This window comes from Dromiciops gliroides, chromosome 4, assembly GCF_019393635.1.
Source record: "Dromiciops gliroides isolate mDroGli1 chromosome 4, mDroGli1.pri, whole genome shotgun sequence".
NCBI lineage: Eukaryota > Metazoa > Chordata > Mammalia > Microbiotheria > Microbiotheriidae > Dromiciops > Dromiciops gliroides.
This window is the reverse complement of record NC_057864.1, coordinates 372,938,030-372,957,980: the sequence shown is the minus strand read 5'-3', so window position 1 is coordinate 372,957,980 and position 19,951 is coordinate 372,938,030. Positions and strand designations below refer to the sequence as shown.

Here is a 19,951-nt window from a genome sequence, read left to right as displayed (position 1 = left end):
TCCTAGGATTATTGTGAAGATCAAATGAGTTAATATATATGAAGCAGCTAGGTGGTGCAGTGGTTAGAGTGCTGAAACCGGAGTCATTAAGACTCATCTTCCTGAGTTCAAATATGGCCTCAGACACTTACTAGCTGTATAACTCTAGGTAAGTCACTTAACCTTGTTTGCCTCAGTTTCCCCATCTGTCAAATGAGCTGGAGCAGGAAAAGGAAAACCACTCCAGTATCTTTGCCAAGAAAATTCCAAATGGGGTCACAAAGAGTCAGACTTGCTTAAACAACAACTCAATAACAACATGCAAAGCACATTGCAAACATTCTTCTTCTTTGTATAAGTAGGTATGCACAAACAGTTCAAAGCTTGTGAAATAATGGCAGTCTTCTACAAACAATTCATAGGACCTTAGAGCATAGATGGATTCAGAGCTAGAATATACCTTAGATGTCATCTAATCCAACCCCCTTATTTTATAAACAAAGGAGGAAACTGAGGCCAAGAGAGGCTGTGACTATTTCAAAATCACATAGGTATTAAGTGACAGAGTCTAGATTTGAACCCAGGTCCTCTGGCTCCAGGTCTAATGTTCTTTCCTCTGCACCATGTTTTATTGTCATTCAGTTGTTTCACTCGTGTCTGATTCTTTGTGACTCCATTTGGGGTTTTCTTGGCAAGGAAACTGGACAGGTTTGCCATTTCCTTCTGCAGCTCATTTGACAGATGAGCAAACTGAAGCAAACAGGGTTAAGTGACTTGCCCAGGGTCACACAGCTAGTAAGTGTCTGAGCCTGGATTTGAACTTAGGAAGATGAACCTTTCTAACCCTTGGCCTGGCCCTCTGTCCATTGTGCCACCTAGCTGCCCTTGTACCCTTAGGAAGCTCTCTAGGAACTCTTAGTTGTAGATCTGTATCCGTAAAAAGCATTTCCACATGGAACCTCTTATAAAGATATCATTTTTCTGGAAAGATACAAATTAAACAACTACAACAAAACCTTACACTTATACAACTTATTTCACAAGGTTATTCAATTCAACAAGCATTGATAAAGTGCCTACTAAGTGACAGGAAATGTGCTAGGTCACACAGCTAGTAAGTGTCTGAGCCTGGATTTGAACTTAGGAAGATGAATCTTCCTAACCCTTGCCCTGGCTTCTCTGTCCATTGTGCCACCTAGCTGCCCTTGTTCTTTGCTACCTGACCATTTTGAGTTCCATGCCCTATGCTAGGTAGGTTCTCTGCACTGGTTCATGTAGTAACTATAGAAGAAACACTGAGTAATCAGAATACTCCATTATAATTCACAGTAGCAAATAAGAGTTCAGTGCATTTGCTCTTTTTTTTTTTTTGGCGGGGCAATGGGGGTTAAGTGACTTGCCCAGGGTCACACAGCTAGTAAATATCAAATGTCTGAGGCCGGATTTGAACTCAGGTCCTCCTGAATCCAGGGCCAGTGCTTTATCCACTGTACCACCTAGCCGCCCCCTCATATACTCTTAAATGATGATGCCACAGATCAGAATGCCAGAGATGGAAGCAACTAGGTGGTATAGTAGATAGTATGATGGACATAGTGTTAAGAAGCTCTGAGATCAAATCCTTCCTCAGACACTTAATAGATTTGTGATCCCGGGCAGATAACTTAACCTCTATGTGTCTCAGCGTCAGTTAATTCATATATAAAGTGAGGGAGTTGATTTCTTTTTATAATCATCCTTTGAGATTAATTTGAAAGAAAGAAATCCATGCCATCAAAACAAGAGAAGGGAAAAAAAATCAGTCTCGAAATGAGGAAATGAGTGCACAGATGCCTATGAACCACAAACTCAGGCTTACTGGTCAAAGCACGCCACTATAACAGTAATGAATAGAGAGGAAAACAGCAGAGAGAGTCACCAAGTCTGATCCAGGGCTTTTTTCTGAAACCTTTTATTAAATGTTCAAGATAGTTCAGATTAAATTTCTTTTCTCAGGATTTATTATTGTTGCACATGGCTTGAAATAAGTTCATCAAATATACTGAGAAATGGATTACAACAGCCATTTTTTTTTTACCCCTCTTGTTCCCAATTCATCTGGATCCAAGTAAGTATTTTGTATTTTTAGAAAATAAGATGCATCAAATCAATCCTTGGACCTCATAGGGCAGCTGTGATTTGAGAGATCCTTTCTCCCTTTTCCCCTCCCAAGGACTCTATGAGTCATATCTCATCACAACACACATTCTTTCTATGCTGTTGAATATACTTAGATGTGAATCTGAAATTGTGAGCCCTCCTTTACATGTGCTTGAGATCAAACTTGTGGCTGAACCAAATTAATTCCAAACAGTGCTGCCAATCTGAATAGTTTTAAGAAGCACATAGTTAATGCCCGATACACCCCTGTTTACTTTCTTACCTCACACTAATTACCCTCCTGAAATGATGCATTTCCCATAAGACTCTTTCACCTACAGTAGCATGTCCCCACTTAAAAGCATGTTGAGTGGGGGTGGCTAGGTGGCACAGTGGATAAAGAACTGGCCCTGGATTCAGGAGTTCCTGAGTTCAAATTTGTCCTCAGACACTTGATACTTACTGGCTGTGTGACCCTGGGCAAGTCACTTAACCCCCATTGCCCCACAAAAAAAAAAAAGAAAAAAGAAAAAAAAAGCATATTGAGTTCAATGATTCAGAGGAGCTTGTGGGAAGTTTAGAATATACACCATTTTCGATCAAAGCAATTGTTCAAGGAAGCAAAATTCTGGACTGGGATGGTTGGAAACATGTTGCTAGCAAGGTAGACAGCCCAATGTGCAAAAATGCATCTTTTTGGAATGATTGGGGAAAGACTTTTGGGAAAGAACACTACAAATGATGTCCCTGATTGCTGGTTTTCTCCATGTCTTTCAACACAAGAGGACAAAAAGAAAGAAGAAGGAAGAAAAAAAAGGAAGAGGAGGAGAAGAGAAGGAGGAAGAGGAAGAACATCCCAAATTAGGATTGTATTCGGGCAGAGATGATGAAGTGAGTTTAGCTAAAAGCTGGACATCAAATAGGATGTCTCAGGATGGTTCTCATCATGGCCTTCAGCATTATAATTGTCTAGTGGCCTGAAGGATTATGTTAGAAACTTCTGTGAAGCTGACTTTTCTGTACGTTGGATTTCTCTGACTAGATTTCACATGAAGTAAATGTTTCTGATATTGCAAGCCCAACGTAAGCTGACGGTGTGACCTAGAAGTCAGCAAAGCCAACGTAATCGAAGTCTATACTAGTGGAAGTAGAACGAGTTCACACCATATATGGAGAATTGCGGTCCTCATTTTTAGAAATATGGGCGCCACATTTTATAAAGAACCCTGGATAAGTAATGCAGTAGATAGAGTGCTGAGCTTGGATCCAGGAGGACCCGAGTCAAACACTTAGTTCTGTAACCCTGGGCAAGTTACTTAACATCTCTCACCTTCAGTTCCCTCATCTGTAAAATGGGGGTAGTAACACCTACCACAGAGGGCTGTTAAAAGGGTCAAATGAGAATAAGAAATGTAAAGTGCTTGGTAAACCCTATAATGCCACATAAAAGATAACCACAAATGAGCGGATCCAAAAAAAAAAAAAAGGATTTAGGGATGGTGAGGCAACTCAAAACCATGGAATGAAAGGATTTATATAACTTTTGTCTGGAGAAAATAAGACCTGGAGGTGGGGGTGGGATATGATAGCTATAGCAACAAGTACTGAAGGGCTAACATTAGCAGCTCTCCCAAAAAAACTCCAAACCTTTTAAGTTTAGTCTATATTTTAAACATTTTCTCCATCACTTTATTAAGTCTACAAATCAATAATCAACTAAACAAAAAAAAATAATCCCGGATTTGCATGTTTGTTGATTTCTGGGCTGTAAAGGCTCACACTAAAAATTTCACAATTGGCTCTCACAAGCTGGATCCATCTGGCTCCAGCACACCCTAGTTGTCATGTCTACAGTGGAATTAAACCTATTTTATTTTTGTTCTGAAGCCTTCCCATTCTGACTTCCTTACCTCCCTGGAGAAATAGGAGCATTAAGTGGTCATTGAAGAGAGGCAGATTTAGGACTGACATAAGGAAAAACTTCCTGACAATTAGTATTGTCCAAAAGCAGAATGGATTGCCTTGCAGGGGCAAGTGGAGCACCCTGAGGGGAATGTGGTAGATAAGATTCCCATTCGGCTACAAGCTGGATAAAATAACTTCTGACACCCTTCCAACTCAGAGATATCATGGTTCTTTGATTCTTTTTTTGGGGGGGGAGGCAGGGCGTTGAATGTTAAGTGACTTGCCCAGAGTGACAGGGCTAGTAAGTGTCAAGTGTTTGAGGCTAGATTTGAACTCAGGTCCTCCTGAATCCAGGGCAGGTGCTTTATCCACTGTGCCACCTAGCTGCTCCCTGGTTATTTGATTCTTATTGATGTTCTGTTTGTGAGATGAATTATTTTTTATCAAACTTATAGAAAATTGATAGCAACAAGAAAACATAGCATAATTAAGGGTAAATAAACACTAAGTTAAATATCCATGGGTACAGAATCATTGTTATTCTTTATAGGCTCTGAGAGGTTTATTTGTCCTTGGTTAATGCTATTTCTATCAACTTGGAGTTCTCTGTTTAGTGTCAAGAAGATTTATCCACTTGGCAGGGGTTTATCAGAGTGATTTTAGTGTGGTAGAACTATATGGACCTCAGAGTTATGATACTTAAATTTATAGCTTTGTAGACGTCAAAAATCTATTACTTTGACTGGGCTGAGGATATAGGTGGGGCCATTGGGCCTCAGAAGCTGTAGCTATCACAATTTAAAAAAAAAGAGAACCATGGGTTTAATGAGTTTATTTATGGGATTATGTTTTTTAAAAAAGGGGGTTATTGAACCCTATTGCTTGGTTTATCAATGAACATATTGAATATTAAGTCTTGCTGACTGAGGGTTTATTTCTTTTTGATAAATTGATTATCACTTCAAGTATCTGTTATTGTCATACTAGATAGAGAATTCATGTATAAGATGATATGGTTTACTTGGTAAAAGAAGATTATGTAATGTGTACTATTATCAGCCATTTGCATTCATTTATCATTTATATGTCATTGTGACTATGTATACTCTGGGTATGGTTTGGAATTATTGTATATATTACAAGTATATCCTCAGATATGCAACATAACATGCAGTTTTACCATCATATTGTCTGGTGCAATTAATATGAGATTTATGAATTATGGAAACATCATTTCAGAGACTAATTGCTCTTACAATGAGCTTAATGGAGATGGTTCAACTCCACGATGCAGGCCCTGGAAAATTATTTTTTGTTAAGGATATCAGGGGTTTAGTGAGCTCCCGAAAGAAGGGATCCACTGTCTACAGAACCCCATAGCTCGCAAAATGGCTCTTAACTGCTTCTTAGTAGTGGGGGCAGCTGGGTGGCGCAGTGGATAAAGCACTGGCCCTGGATTCAGGAGGACCTGAGTTCAAATCCTGAATGGCTGTGGTGAAGTCACTTTTTTTTGGTAATAAACATTTTTATTTGAATTTTGAGTTCCAAATTATATCCTTCCTTCCCTTCCTCCCCTCCCCCCTCCCTTAAGCAGCAAACAATCAGATATAGGTTATACATGTGCAATTATCACAAATTCTTTAAGCCTGTTAATTGAGAATTTTTTTTTTCTCTAGGGGGCAAGGGATAGTGGAAAAAGTTTTTGAAGTCAAAAATCCTTGAAAACTTGTGTTTGTATTCTGTCTCCGACTCTTACAAGCTATGTAAACCTGGGCAAATCACTGAAATTTTCTAGGCTCCAGTTTCAACTTCCTAAAACAGAATAGTAATACGCCATGGTGTGAGTGATCACAGCTGATGTTTGAGTCAAGACCTAGGTTGAAGCCCTAGCTGTGGGACCCAGGGAGAGTTAGTAACCTCACAGTGTCCTCTGACCTTCTCTTCCTTCCCACCTCCAAGCCCTTAGGAAGCTCTCTAGGAACTCTTAGTTGTAGATATGTATCGCCAAAAAGCATTTCCACATGGAACCTCTTATAGAGATATCATTTTTCTGGAAAGATACGGATTAAACAACTACAACAAAACCTCACACTTATACAACTTATTTCACAAGGTTATTCAATTCAACAAGCATTGATAAAGTGCCTACTAAGTGACAGGAAATGTGCTAGGTGCTGGGGATATCAAGACAAAATCTCAACATTTTCTATCCTGAAGATTACAATAACTGAACTTGCATTCTAGTTACGATTTTCTTAATTCGGTATTGCTAGGAAAGCATCTTGTTAACTGTAAAAATGCTACATAAATTTGAGCTATGCTAATGGAATATTTTGTGCATTTGCATGCTTTTATATGAAACACAATTTGTTTCTGCCCTTCTTATCATACAAAGACCTTGTACGTGTTCACCTTAAGTTCCATACACAGACATCTTCTCAGGAGCACAGGTAGAAATGAGCTCTTTTAGACTATAAACTCTGATAGCATAGGCTGCTTTGAGCACGTAAGAAGCAACCCAAGCTCTCAGTACATCACTGTATAATACTCTTTGGACACTCAGTAAATACTTGCTTCCCTACCTGAAAGTTCAAAGACAGAGATTTAGTGTTCCTCCTTCCCACCCAGGTGGTCTTCTACTAGATGTGCTCTACATTCCAAAGGAGCTTTATCTTCTCCCTTTCCCCTCCCTGGGCTCCATACAAACTCTTGTTTTCTCAGTGTTTAGATCCTGGCTAGCTGAGGACAAGGAAAAATTAGACAAATCCATTTTATTTTTTTGTATTGATCTTTGATTTAACTGGGGATAGGGAATTCCTAGTGTGTTATTTAAAATTCTAAATGTGGATTTTAATCTGTCCCCCCAGTTTTGGATGGAAACTGACTAAAAATCACTGATAAATGAGTTTAGGTTTTTAAGGGTTTATTGAAAGATAGTAAAAGAAAGAGAAAGATTGAAAACAGATTTTCTATAACCTGGCAATCCTAATCTTCCTAAGCTCCCCTTTCTGAAGTCTGCCACCACACTGATCTCTCTCACCAAAAAGCACTAGAAGCCTCTCTCCAGCGTCTGCTTCCTGCTTCATGTTCCCCTCCCAGAAATGGAAGGTTCTTTAAGCTGAATGGCTAGTGTCATTCAAATTCATTGGTTCACTGGACCCAAAGGTGGTCCAAGTTCAAAGTTTTTAGCTTCTGAGAACAATTACTTTCTTAAGTACCCTTAAGTACCAGCCAGATGTGCTTACAATCTAGTAAGCAGTCAACAGTCAGTTGCCTTATCCAATTCAATCAGTTTAACTCAGTCTCCAGGTGGGCCCCTGAGTATCTGCTAAATCTCATCTATCACATTCCATTATCTTGACACACCAGTGAGGAACTTATTTCTACCAATGCAGAAAGGCACCTGGTGGTGGTGGTGGTGGGGGGGGTGTACTGAAGTGTTAAATGACTTATCTAGGGTCTTAGGGTATCAGAGGTGGGACTTGTTCTTGGAATCAAGGCTTCCTGATTCCAAGGGCAACTCTTTATCATATTACCCGAGCTGCTTCTACATGTGTATAAATTTTACAAAAGTGTTAATGACTAATAGCCAACCTAAGTCCTTAGTTCTCTTGGGGTCCTTTGCATTTAAAAAAAAAGAGGAAATTCTCTAATTACTCTAAAGAAGGCATCTTAGGCAATATGGCAGGTGAGTGGACCACCTAGAGGATCATTGATTTAAAAATGCAAGGGATCTCAGAATTCATTAGTTCAGTCCCATCATTTTACAGATGAGGAATTGGAGGGCCAAGGAGATTAAATGACTTACCAATGGTTACTTAAGAAATAAGCACCTGAGGAAGGGTTTGAATCCATGACATATATCTAGAGCCAAAGCTCTCTCTGTTACACCATACTGCCTCTCCTTTAAAGAAGAGTCTCCCTTGATCCTGGGCAAGTCACTTAACCCTCATTGCCCCAGAAGAAGAAGAAGAAGAAGAAGAAGAAGAAGAAGAAGAAGAAGAAGAAGAAGAAGAAGAAGAAGAAGAAGAAGAAGAAGAAGAAGAAGAAGAAGAAGAAGAAGAAGAAGAAGAGGAAGAGGAAGAGGAAGAGGAAGAAGAAGAAGAAGAAGAAGAAGAAGAAGAAGAAGAAGGGGAAGGGGAAGGGGAAGAAGAGGTTCATCTAAGAGAAGCTAATGACAGTTCTGTAAAGACAAAAGGCATCAATAAATAAGCAATAGTCCGCTTTATTTCTACATGAGTCTTGATCCATTGGGAAACATGGGACTTAGAACATAGAACCGAAATAATTCATCCTACTTAAAATATAGTTGAAATCAATTATACATAGTCGACCAATCATTAAAGACTATAGCTGCCTGATAGTTCTACCTGTCTACAAGTCCTTGCTACCTAAATAAGGTCCACAAGAACCTGGGTAATATCAAATTTGGTCAGAGGGATCATGGTTTTAGAGATGGAATGGACCTCCATGGTCAACTAGTTCAGCTCTCTCATTTTACAGTTGAGGAAACTGAGACCCCAAGAAGTTAAGTGATTTAGAACCAGGATTTGAATCCAGGTCCCTTTACTTCAAATCCAGCCTCCCCCTCCCCCCCCCCCACACACACCCCTACTATATAGGTGGATGACAGGAGAAGCTTTTAAAACTACAATCAGCTCTTGGCTGTTCAATAGGGAGTTGTTCTGAATTGTGTTATTCCTGGAAATCCATTGATCTCCACTCCCCCCCCCCCCAATTTTCATCTTTCTCCCTGGTTGGGGGTTGTTTAAATGGCTACTAAATTTCTTATGTTATAAATCTGTTATGCCAAAAGGAAAGGAAATGATTTAAAATTAATTATTTTGCTCCTCATTCAAACTGCAGCTAAAAACTTAATGAAGAATTCAATTCAATTCAACAAATACAAATGTGTTTCCATGGTGTAAGGAAAAGAACATTATACTAAGCAGTTAAGTTAGAAAACCTGTGTTCATGTCCTGGCTTCATCATTTAGTACCTCTGTGACCTTGGACAAGTCACTTAAAATAGTTGTAAAATGCTTTGGAAATCCCAAAGCTTTGTATAAATGCCAGATACTGTTATTATTTATCTGAGATTCTCTATTTTCTTATTTATGAAATAGAGAGAATGATATTTGTGCTAGCTATCTCATTAGACTTTTTATGAGTGAAGCCTTTTGCTTCACTAAAAAAATTAGTTTTCATTATTCTTATTCTTATTCTAGAATTAATGGACCTTACTATATAGAATGCTATACTTCAAGTCAGGACCTAGGTTCCAATCTTTCCTTAGATACTTATTAGCTACTTCCTACCCATGGTCCAATGTGCTTTTCTCTTTCCTCTGATTTTAATGTTATAATGTGAACTGTTTATACTGTTACATGCCACAACTCTGCACCATATAGTATAGTGTTGGCATCTGTGCATTGTCTAAATTCTGTAATAATTAATTGATTTGAGTTTAATTGGGTGATTTTGCATTTGATCTATATTGATTATAGACTAAATATACTTTAAAATATACACACACACAGACTGGGCAAATATCGTAACCTTAGAATATCTTGGTAGTTTCTATTAGGTAATAAAATGGATTTCAATCTCGTTTCATTGGGGGAGCTGATAAATTCATAGATTATTTAGGTAGTAAATATTGTAACTAATATTTTAAAGAACTTCAAAATTTATAAAGCACATTACATTATCTCATTTTATCCCCACAAAAACCAAGTGAATAAGGGACTATAATTATTTCTATAGGGTGGGCCAAAAATCATGAAGCGTTCTGATGTTTTAATAACTTTTTGAAAATTATTTTTTCTTTGTTTCCTATATATTTATTTATTTCCTATATATACTATATATGATGTTACAGTATTATAAATTAGGAAACAAAAAATAAAGGAGTTATTAAATATTGAAACCCTTTCATGACTTTGTGACTTTTGGCCCACCCTGTATTTTACAGAAGAGAAAACTGAGCTTCAAACAGACTGATGTGTTTTTAATTTTTTTAATTTAAAAAATTTTTATTTTGGGGGGGGGCAATGAGGGTTAAGTGACTTGCCCAAGGTCACACAGCTAGTAAGTGTCAAGTATCTGAATCCAGATTTGAACTCAGGTCGTCCTGAATCCAGGGCCAATGTTTTATCCACTGTGCCACCTAGCTGCCCCCAAGACTGATGTGTTTAGGCTCAGGTAGCTAATAAACATCTGAGGCAGGATTCAAATGCAGGTCTTTCCGGTTCCAAGACCCTGCACTCTATACAAGCAGGATGCTTTCCTGAAGAAATTGTAGACAGATAAGATCCAGATAAATTTGTCTGCCCAGAACTTAAAATTTAGCAAGCAGAAGAGAGCACACAAAGTACTGAGTCTGAAAAAAGAAAAGATCATTTGATATTGGGATGCTCAGGGATGATTTCATGGAGAAGATAACATTGGAGTGGGGTCTTAGAAAATTGTAGGAATTCAACTAATAGAGGTGGCTAGAGGACATCTCGGTGGTGCTGTGGGTAGAGAGCTGGCCCTGTAGTCAAGAGGACCCATGTTCAAATCTGATATCAGATACTTACTAGCTGTGTGACCCTGGGAAAGTCACTTAACTCTGTTTACCTCAGTTTCTTCATTTGTCAAATGAGTTGGAGAAGAAAATGTCAAACTAGTATCTTTGCCAAGAAAACCCCACATTGGGTCACAAAGATTTAGAAGCAATTCAACAACAAGAATAACAACAATAAAAGACCACAGGGAGAGGATACTCTAGGCATAGGAGATGTAATGAACAAAGGCATAGAATCAGAAGAGGACAGGATTTATACCAAGAGATGATGGTAAATAGCTGATTTTGGCAGGAAAAAAAGTATGTGAAGGGAACCAGTATGAGACAAATCTGGAAGACTGTGAAGTGCCTTCAGTCTTGGGCCTAATCCCTGTCATTTCAACTTCCTATGATTCAAAAAGTAATCTGGCAGTAATAGGACGTATAGATTGGAGGGGACTAAGACCAGTAGAGCCAGTCTGGTTGGGTTGCTACTCTAATAATTCAGTCTGGTAGAAATGAGAGCACTGCACTAAGGCAGTGGCAATGGAAGTAGAGAGGAGAAACTATAGTCTACGGTCGTTTTTGGAGAAAAATCAATAACATTTGGAAACTGACTTCAGGAGATGAGAGAGAATAAAGAATCAAAGATGAAACCAAGGATAAAAGCAATAGGTAAATAAGTAAGAGGAAGAAGATTTAGGGGAAAAGAGAGTAAGTTCAGTTTGGAACATGTTAAGTTTGAAGAATGAAGCAGTAAGGTATAGCAGATAGCCAGGAAAACCTGCGTTCAAGTTCTATTGCTTGTCCCTAAGCAAATCCCTTTAGCTAACTTTTTGAGACTAGAGATGGTGCTAACCTGCATTGGTAGAGGGATTTTTCTCACCTGGGAGTTCCCTATTCCAATGATAACATGGGTCCAGTCTCTATCTTAAGTTTGGGGTAATGGCTGGTGCCCAGGTAGAGATATTGGTAGACAATTGGACACCTGAAACAGAGGCGAGGAAAATGATCGGGACTATAGATTTAGGTTTAAGAATCATCTGCACAAAGGTCAATTTGTTGAGGCTATTTCAATAGAAGAAATGGCCAAGCAATGGTAAATGAAGTTTTGGGTTAGAAAGCAATTTAAGATTTGTGTGTGTGTGTTTTCTGTTTCTCTGTGTTATCTTCTTACTACAGATAACTAAGAGTTGACTGGATATAGTCTAGTGGTTTACAAATAAGCCTAGACATAAGACAGTGAGAATTTTAATCACAGTTTTGACAATTATTCACTCTTCAGAATTAATAAAACACTTAACCTCACTGCCCTAGCTTTCTAATCTACAATATGGGAGGGGAATAAGAAGTACTTCCTTTCCTAAAAGCACTTTATGAATATTAATGAGTTAATGTGTGCAAAATGCTTTGAAGAAGCCATTACAGAAAAGCCAAGACTTATTCATTACAACACTCCTAATGTGCAGTTGCAAATGCAATATGTAGTAATTGCTAGCTGTCTTCAAAATTTAGAACAGATTTACTTAGTTATGCATTTCTCCCAAGGGATGACTTTGTAATTCAGGGATATGCACTAGAATGGGAAACAATAATATGTAACTAATCTTGCCTTTAAACTGTGACTTGTTAACTGTAAAGATGATGTTTTTTGCTCATGTCACTTGCCAAGATAGCACCCCCAACACCTCCAACAACAACAATAACAAACATCCAGTGTAGGGTTAAAGTTAATGCTTGACAAATGCTATTTGATTGAATGAGAAATTAAATTGTTAACTATTTTTAAAGTAATTAAATTACAAAGAAGGCTTGGACCTTCATTGGCAGAGAATTTCCTCATCTAACATTCCCCTGTGTCAATGAATTCATAGGTCAGTCCCTCTTCCTATAATTAAAGAATAAGTTGTAGTCTGTCTCCTTCAAGTACTAGAACAAGTGGTTCCTCAATGATTATATAGTGTTTATCCTTCTAAGTTTGTCATGTTCCACAACTTGGAAAATACTGGTATGACCAACACTGAAGAAAACCCAGATCCATCAAAGTACACAAGTATGGAAAGCATGTTTCATAACAGACCTCCACATTCATCATGAAATGATTCACCTATCTGTTTACTACTGGAGACCAATTGCTCTTACTTGGCTGGACACATGAACATTCCTTTTCCAATTGCCTGTGGGCACAATGAAAGAAGTATAGCACATGCATGCTTCATCAACCGCTCGAGGAAAAGAGACATCTTACCTAGCATGCAAACACATTTGGCATTCTGATCAGGGTTATCAAACGAGATTTCGCCACACCTCTGAAAGAGAAAGATGATGATCACATTTAATTCAGGATTCAATAGCAGTGTTTCCAAAACAATAATACCTGACACTTACATAAACTTGTAAGGTTAGCAAAGTGCTTTTCTCACAACAGCTCTGTGAGGTAGGTAGGGCAAGTATTTTTTTTTTTTTAGTGAGGCAATTGGGGTTAAGTGACTTGCCCAGGGTCACACAGCTAGTAACTGTTAAGTGTCTGAGGCCGGATTTGAACCCAGGTACTCCTGACTCTAGGGCTGGTGCTCTATCCACTGTGCCACCTAGCTGCCCGGGGCAAGTATTTTTATTCCCACTTTATAGATAGGAAATCAAACCTGTGAATGATCTGTGTGTCGCTTGTTGACTGAATGGCCCATGGTTACGTATCTCATAATAACAACGACAACAACACCTTTTTGTAGCAGTTTAAGATTTGCCAAGTGCGTTATATTTATTATCTTATTTGGTTCTCACAGTGATCCTGTGAGGTAGGTGCTATTATTTCCCCCATTTTACAGATGAACAAACTGAGATCCATAAAGGCTAAGTGATGCACCTGAGGCCATATTGGTAGTAACTTTCCAAGGAAGGATTTGGAATCATATTGTCTGTATACAAGTGCAGTACTCTGGTGAGAAGAATAAGGGCACTATTATAGATTTTGCTTGTTCTCCATGCAAAATGATCATGATTTCTATGATAGCTTCTATTCTCCTTATTTTCATTGACTATTTGAGTGTAGGCCCTTAGGTCATAGTCAAAGCCCATCCAGGGAGTAAATAAAACCTGTGGGATGGGTAAACTAGGAATATTTTTTTTAATTCAACAAGAACAAATTAGTCTAGGAGCTCCTCTTGCTACCTGCACAGAGCTAATTCTGTAAGTTACCCTGAGGGGTCATGGTCAGACAAGCAGTGAGCTGAATCAAATGCTTTTCATTTTAATGGAAGATGTGCAGCCTACTTGGAAGACTCAATGGTTTGGTATTAATTTCATTCAATTTTGGATCTCCTCCAACATATGGCATATTCAAAAAGAAAACCTCACAGAACTACAACCAAGTCTCCAAAATTACCAAAAAAGCCACATGAGTAGCACTGGTCTCACTGACAATATGTACAGTGAGATTCTAAGGAAAGAGAGGACTCTTGAGGAGTCGGGGGACATCTACTAAGTCATGTCAATAGTAGTACTTTTATTTGTCATCATGAATCATGAATTTTAACTCACTAATTACATAGCACTTATTAAATGTTTTGAAGAGGGGCACTAAGGGAATGACAAATATTTAATTTATGCCAACCTCATCCACATATCCCATGCATACTGCCTCCCCTCACTAACCCCATGATCATGATGTCTTGGGATACTTGGTAATGAGAAAAAAAAACTACCTTGCCCAGCATTACTCCCCATTACCCTTTTTCTTTCCCCTCAGGGGAGTGATACAATATGATGCTCTCCTTCCGTTCTTTCGTCTTTCTTGGCTTATGGTTCAGTTAATTTCATCTGAGATGCTTTCTGTCTCTCCCCCACCCTAGAGATGGCTACCATTCCACACAAATATGTATAAATATGTAAAATCATTCTATACACACTTTTATTTATCAGTTCTTTCTCTGGATTCAGATAGCATCTTCCTTCATATGTCTGTTAATTTGGATATTTGTAATAGTCAAAATAACTATTACCATATGCAATGTTCTCTTGGTTTTTCCCCTTCAAGAAATCCTCACCCATGATCAAAAAGGTACTATACATAAGCTCAGACAATACACACCTTTTGTACCCAAGGATTTGGTTTCATGGAGACAAAGTACTCCCAAATTAGATGAGAATCCCACAGCAGTTATCAGCCAGTTTAGGACAATTTTTAGAGCATATCAGCCCACTTGGAATATGTTACTGACCTTATGGAAACAATATTGTCCCCAGGGGAAAGAGCAGATATAATAACTGTGGGAAACAGCCTAGAAACCACGGGAAAGGTTGATATTGGGTGGCCTATTCAAGACCCTGACTGGGACCCCAATAACCCTAGGCATTTTGATATGTTGAAAGATGCAAGAGAAACATTGCTGAAGACAATGGAATCCTGTACTAGAAAGACTGATAACTGGCAAAAATTTATAGATACAGTTCAGAGACTTGATGAGAGACCTAATAGATTCTATGACAGGTTGTGTAAGCATGCCAGGCAATATGCTGGACTAGACCCATTAGACCCTAGAGACACCCATATTATTTGCTCTCATTTTGTATACCAGTCCTTACCAGAAATTCAGAAATATTTTAAAAAGTAGTGTCCAGGCTGGAATAGTTTGAGCCCTGACAGACTTAAAGAAATAGCAACATATATTTATGAAGGAAATTAGAGAGAAGAAATGAACAGACAGGACATTTTAGTTCCAGTATAGGAAACAACAAGGCAGTGAGACTGGACAGTTGAAAATTGCTATCAACCCCCTAGTGGTTCTATTCATTTTGTTCTTTATTATTTCATGCTGTGTCAAGATAATGGAATGTGATAGATGAGATTTAGCAGATACTCAAGGGCCCACCTAGAGATTACTGCAATAAACAAGGACACTTGTTGAGGGAATGTAGGACTAGAAAACAAGAATTTAAGAGGGCAGTGGCTGAGAGCCTTGAAGACTTTTTTGGGGGGAAAACTGGGATAATCCTGGGAACTTATATCAGAAAGGGAACAACCGAGGTAATTATAGGCCTTATTATAGGCAGAATCAAAATGAACAGAAGTCTTTTCAGAGGGATACAGAGAGACAGTATCAGAATAACCCTATCAGGGAGGTACAGAAGGACAGAACCAGAATCAGGGTAACCATGGACTCCCTCAGAGAGGGGCACAGGACTGACAAGATGAAGGGGAGGAGTGGAAAACAGATACTGAAAGCTACATATTCCCAGACCCCGATTTTATAAAACCCATACCAATCCATTCACCTCCCCAGAGTAACGAACCTTATGTGACCCTCAAAGTTGGGGACATGTATTATGATTGTCTGTTAGATGCAGGAGCCTCTAGGTCAGTATTAGTGAGTAAACCTGACCCTGGATAACCAACTGAATGTAATTCCTAGTGAGCAAACCTGAACCTGAATCCCCAGCTGAATGTAATCATTCATCAGTTGAATAAACCCCTATGGCAAATTTGTGGTACAAAGTCAACGCTAAAGAACTCCACATTTTCTACCATAGAGAACATTATGACAGCATTAGAAAAATCAATGACAATTCAGAAACCCCTGCCACTTTGGCGTGCAGAGAATTGGGGAACCAGTTAAAATGATGTGGTATACCCCAAACTCTAGCAGCATAATAATTTAACTTTAACAAGCTTTTCCTTTTACAGGTAACCACTGTTAAGGGCTAAAATTCTAGCTAAACTGTCTAAAATATCTAATGAGTGGTCGCCAATAAATTATAAGCTTTAGCAAGAGTTTAGACTTTTAAGCATTTATTAAGGAGAATAAGAATTTGGTAAAGAGAGAGAGAAAGGCCTAGATTCCTATCTATTAAAGGGAGAGCGCATTTCTAGCTCCCCTCTCCACCAGCATCCTCAGGAAAGAGAGTGAGACCTAGCGCCAGTCTCTTTCTTCCTCCTCCCACTAGCCTGTGTCACTTCCTGATGCCAAAGAAAAGACTCCTGGTCTTGCCCTCAAAGACCTTCGCTTCACGGGCAGAACTCTTCTACAGTGAGTCTCCAGAGGTGGCGTTATTCCAATTGTTACAACACCTAAGCACAGGGCCTTGTTTTCTGGCCTACCTCCCCCACCCCTTTCCCTTCCCCTACTTAACCCTTGTTCTTTAAAACCATTCTTCTTTTTTGTTTTTTGAAAGACATTGAAAAAGCCTGGAATTTACCACATACTTAACTTTCCTCTTGAACACAAAAGGGTACTTAGCAAACCTTTTGCTTTTTTGTTTTTGCTTTTGTTTTGCTTTTGACTTTTGTTTCTTTCTTTTTTTTTTTTTTACTCAATTTTGTAAACTAAGTGAATTTTCAAAGATATTTTAAGTATATGCTGTGGGGCCATTGGGCCTCAGAAGCTATCACAATTTTTCTTTTTTGAGAGAACCATGGGTTTGATGAGCTTGTTTATAGGATTATGTTTTTTAAAAAAGGGTTATTGAAACCTATTGCTTGATTGAAGTTTTATTTCTTTTTGATAAATTGATTATCACTTCAAGTATCTGTTATTGTTATACTAGATAGAGAATTCATGTACAAGATGATGTGGTTTACTTGCTAAAAGAAGATTATGTAATAATGTCTAATATTATCAATCATTTACATTCATTTATCATTTATATGTCATTGTGACTTGGTATACTCTGGGTTTGGTTTGGAATTATTGTATATATTACAAGTATATCCTCAGTTATGCAGCATAACACACATTTTTACCATCATATTGTCTTTGGTGAAATTAATATGAGATTTATGAATTATGGAAATTTATCATTTCAGAGACTAATTGCTCTTACAATGAGCTTGATGCAGGCCCTGGAGAGAATATATGTACAACAGGAGGAGAGACGGGTACGCGTAAGTCCATGGTTTGCTTATGATGGCGACTATGTAGACCACAATTGCTGGACATTATCCAGTTTCTTCCTCTCTCCCTCCTAAAATAGCCTGGTGTCATGGAAGCTCCAACACATGCACCTAGTTTAATTTAACTTGTTTTCTTTTTCTTTCACTCAGTCTGATGGCATGGTCAGAATCCATCCACTTGTGGCCTAGTACAATTGCTGGATGTCTCAAAACCATGAGATGTGGTATGTTAACCTTTCCATAACATTTTCAGGTGTCATGGACACATTACTAAATTTGGCCTTGATCCAGACACATGGTCGTAAGAAGTGTTATAGATTATATAACTGCCTCAACTCTGTATTATATGGGTATAAATCCTCCAAAATGGGGGGGAATGTAATATGATATATATATATATATATATATATATATATATATATATATATATATATATAAAGTTTGAGTATGAGTTATATTGTGAAGAACTCTCACTGTTTAATTTGATCATTAACAATGCTATGCTAAGAATTAGTGAAAATCCAGCAGTTCAACAGCTAAAGAAGTGAGTCCAGAGACAACCAGAGTCCAGTTTTCCAGATGACATCCCACCAGTCCAAGAAGAGAAGATCTCAAAGACCTTGAATGAACAGTTTCATTTTGTTATTTTTCTTTTTCCCTTCTGGACTTATTTCTTATAGCACGGTAGTATTCCATCACAATCATACCACAACTTGTTCAGCTACTCCCTAATTGCCAGCCATCCTCACAACTTCCAGTTCTTTGCCACAACAAAGAGAGCTGGTATAATTTTTTTAGAGCATATAAGTTCTTTTTCTTTTTCCGTAGTCATCTTTGAAAACAGACCTAGTAGTGGTATTGCTGGGTCAAAAGGTATATAGGCAGTTTAATAACCCTTTGGGTATAATTCCAGATTGCTCTCCAAAATGGTTGGATTAGTTTACAATCCCACCAACAATGAATTAGTGTCCCAATTTTTCCATATCCTTCCAACATTGTTAGCTTTGATCTATTATTCTAATTTGTAGATATCTTTTTGGATTCCATTTCTTTTATCCAACAAATTCATATTCTACCTGGCCTCCCAACTTTAGGTCATATTCAAGTGTGATATATGTGTCATCTATGTTATTAAACAAAATTATTAATGAAAATATTGAAGACAAGAAGTCAAAGGACAGAAACTTTTGGTGTGCCACTAGAAACCTTCCCTTGTGTTCCTACTATGTGTCTGCGTATTAGGTTCTAGGTATTAGGGATACAATCACAAGAGTGAAACAGCTCTTACATTCAAAGGATTTAGATTCTAATGACAAAGACATGTGGAAGCATCAATCTATGTAAAAGGCATTTAAGATAACCTGAAGATGGACACTAGCAGCTTGTGTGGGAGAAGGAAGATTAAGAAAGCCCTAATAGGGGGCGGCTAGGTAGTGCAGTGGATAAAGCACCGGCCCTGGATTCAGAAGGACCTGAGTTCAAATCTGGACTCAGACACTTGACTCTAGCTGTGTAACCCTGGGCAAGTCACTTAACCCCCATTGCCCCGCAAAAAAAAAAAAAAAAGAAAACCCTAATGGAGAAGGTAGCACTTGGGCCAAGGCTTGAAGGAAACCAGGGATTCCAAGAAGCAGACATAGAGTAGCAGCGCATCCCAGCCATAGGGATCATCCAAAGGAAAGGCATGGAGACAGGAGATAGAGTGTTGGACATAGAGTGAGGAACAGTAGGATGGCCGACTTGGCTGTAATGTAAGTGGAAGAGTATGAGGAGGAGAGTAGTGTATCATAAAGTTGGAAAGACAGGATAGGCCCAGGTTGAAAGGCCTTGAAAGGTAAAACAAAAGAGTTGTAGTTGACCTTAGAGAAAACAGGGAGCCTCTGGAGTTTATTGGGGGCAGCTAAGAGGCTCAGTGGATAGAGCACTAGGCCTGGAGTCAGAGAGACTTGAGTTCAAATACAGCTTCAGATACTAGCTGTATGACCCTGGGCAAGTCACTCAACTGTTTGCCTCAGTTCCTCATCTGTAAAATAAGCTGGAGAAGGAAATGGCAAACCACTCCAGTATCTTTGCTAAGAAAACTTCAAGTGGGGTCACAAAGAGTCAGACACGACTGAAAAACAAGTGAATGGCAACAGGAATTTATTGAAAAGAAAGTTGACATGATTAGACCTTCACTTTAGGAAAAGCACTCATGACTATGTTAATCAGTTAATCAATAGTTAAATGGAATATGGATTGGAGAGAGAGAATTGAGGCAGGGAAATAATTAGGAAACTTTTTCAATAGTCTGGGTAAGAGCTAATGAAGGCATGGATTACGTTTCTGTGTGAGTAGACAGAAGGCGAAAGATGTGATAGTTATTGAGGAAATCATATTGATGAGACTTGGAAACTGATTGAATATGTCAGGTGAGGTTATGCATAGAGTCTAGGATAGCACTAAGGAATTACATCTGAGTAATTAAAAGGATGATGGTGTCTTTGTCAAAAA

At 38.4% G+C, this 19,951-nt stretch overlaps 1 protein-coding gene across 2 annotated transcripts in view; it reads right to left on the bottom strand.

Annotated features, from left to right (window-relative positions):
- Nucleotides 1-19,951, bottom strand: part of PDE7B (phosphodiesterase 7B) — a 455,595-nt gene that overhangs the window by 297,760 nt on the left and 137,884 nt on the right. For both annotated transcript variants that reach the window (XM_043962873.1, XM_043962874.1), the window contains exon 2: nucleotides 12,818-12,878. In XM_043962873.1, the coding sequence (XP_043818808.1) occupies nucleotides 12,818-12,878 (61 nt within the window). The remainder of the gene's footprint in view (nucleotides 1-12,817; nucleotides 12,879-19,951) is intronic.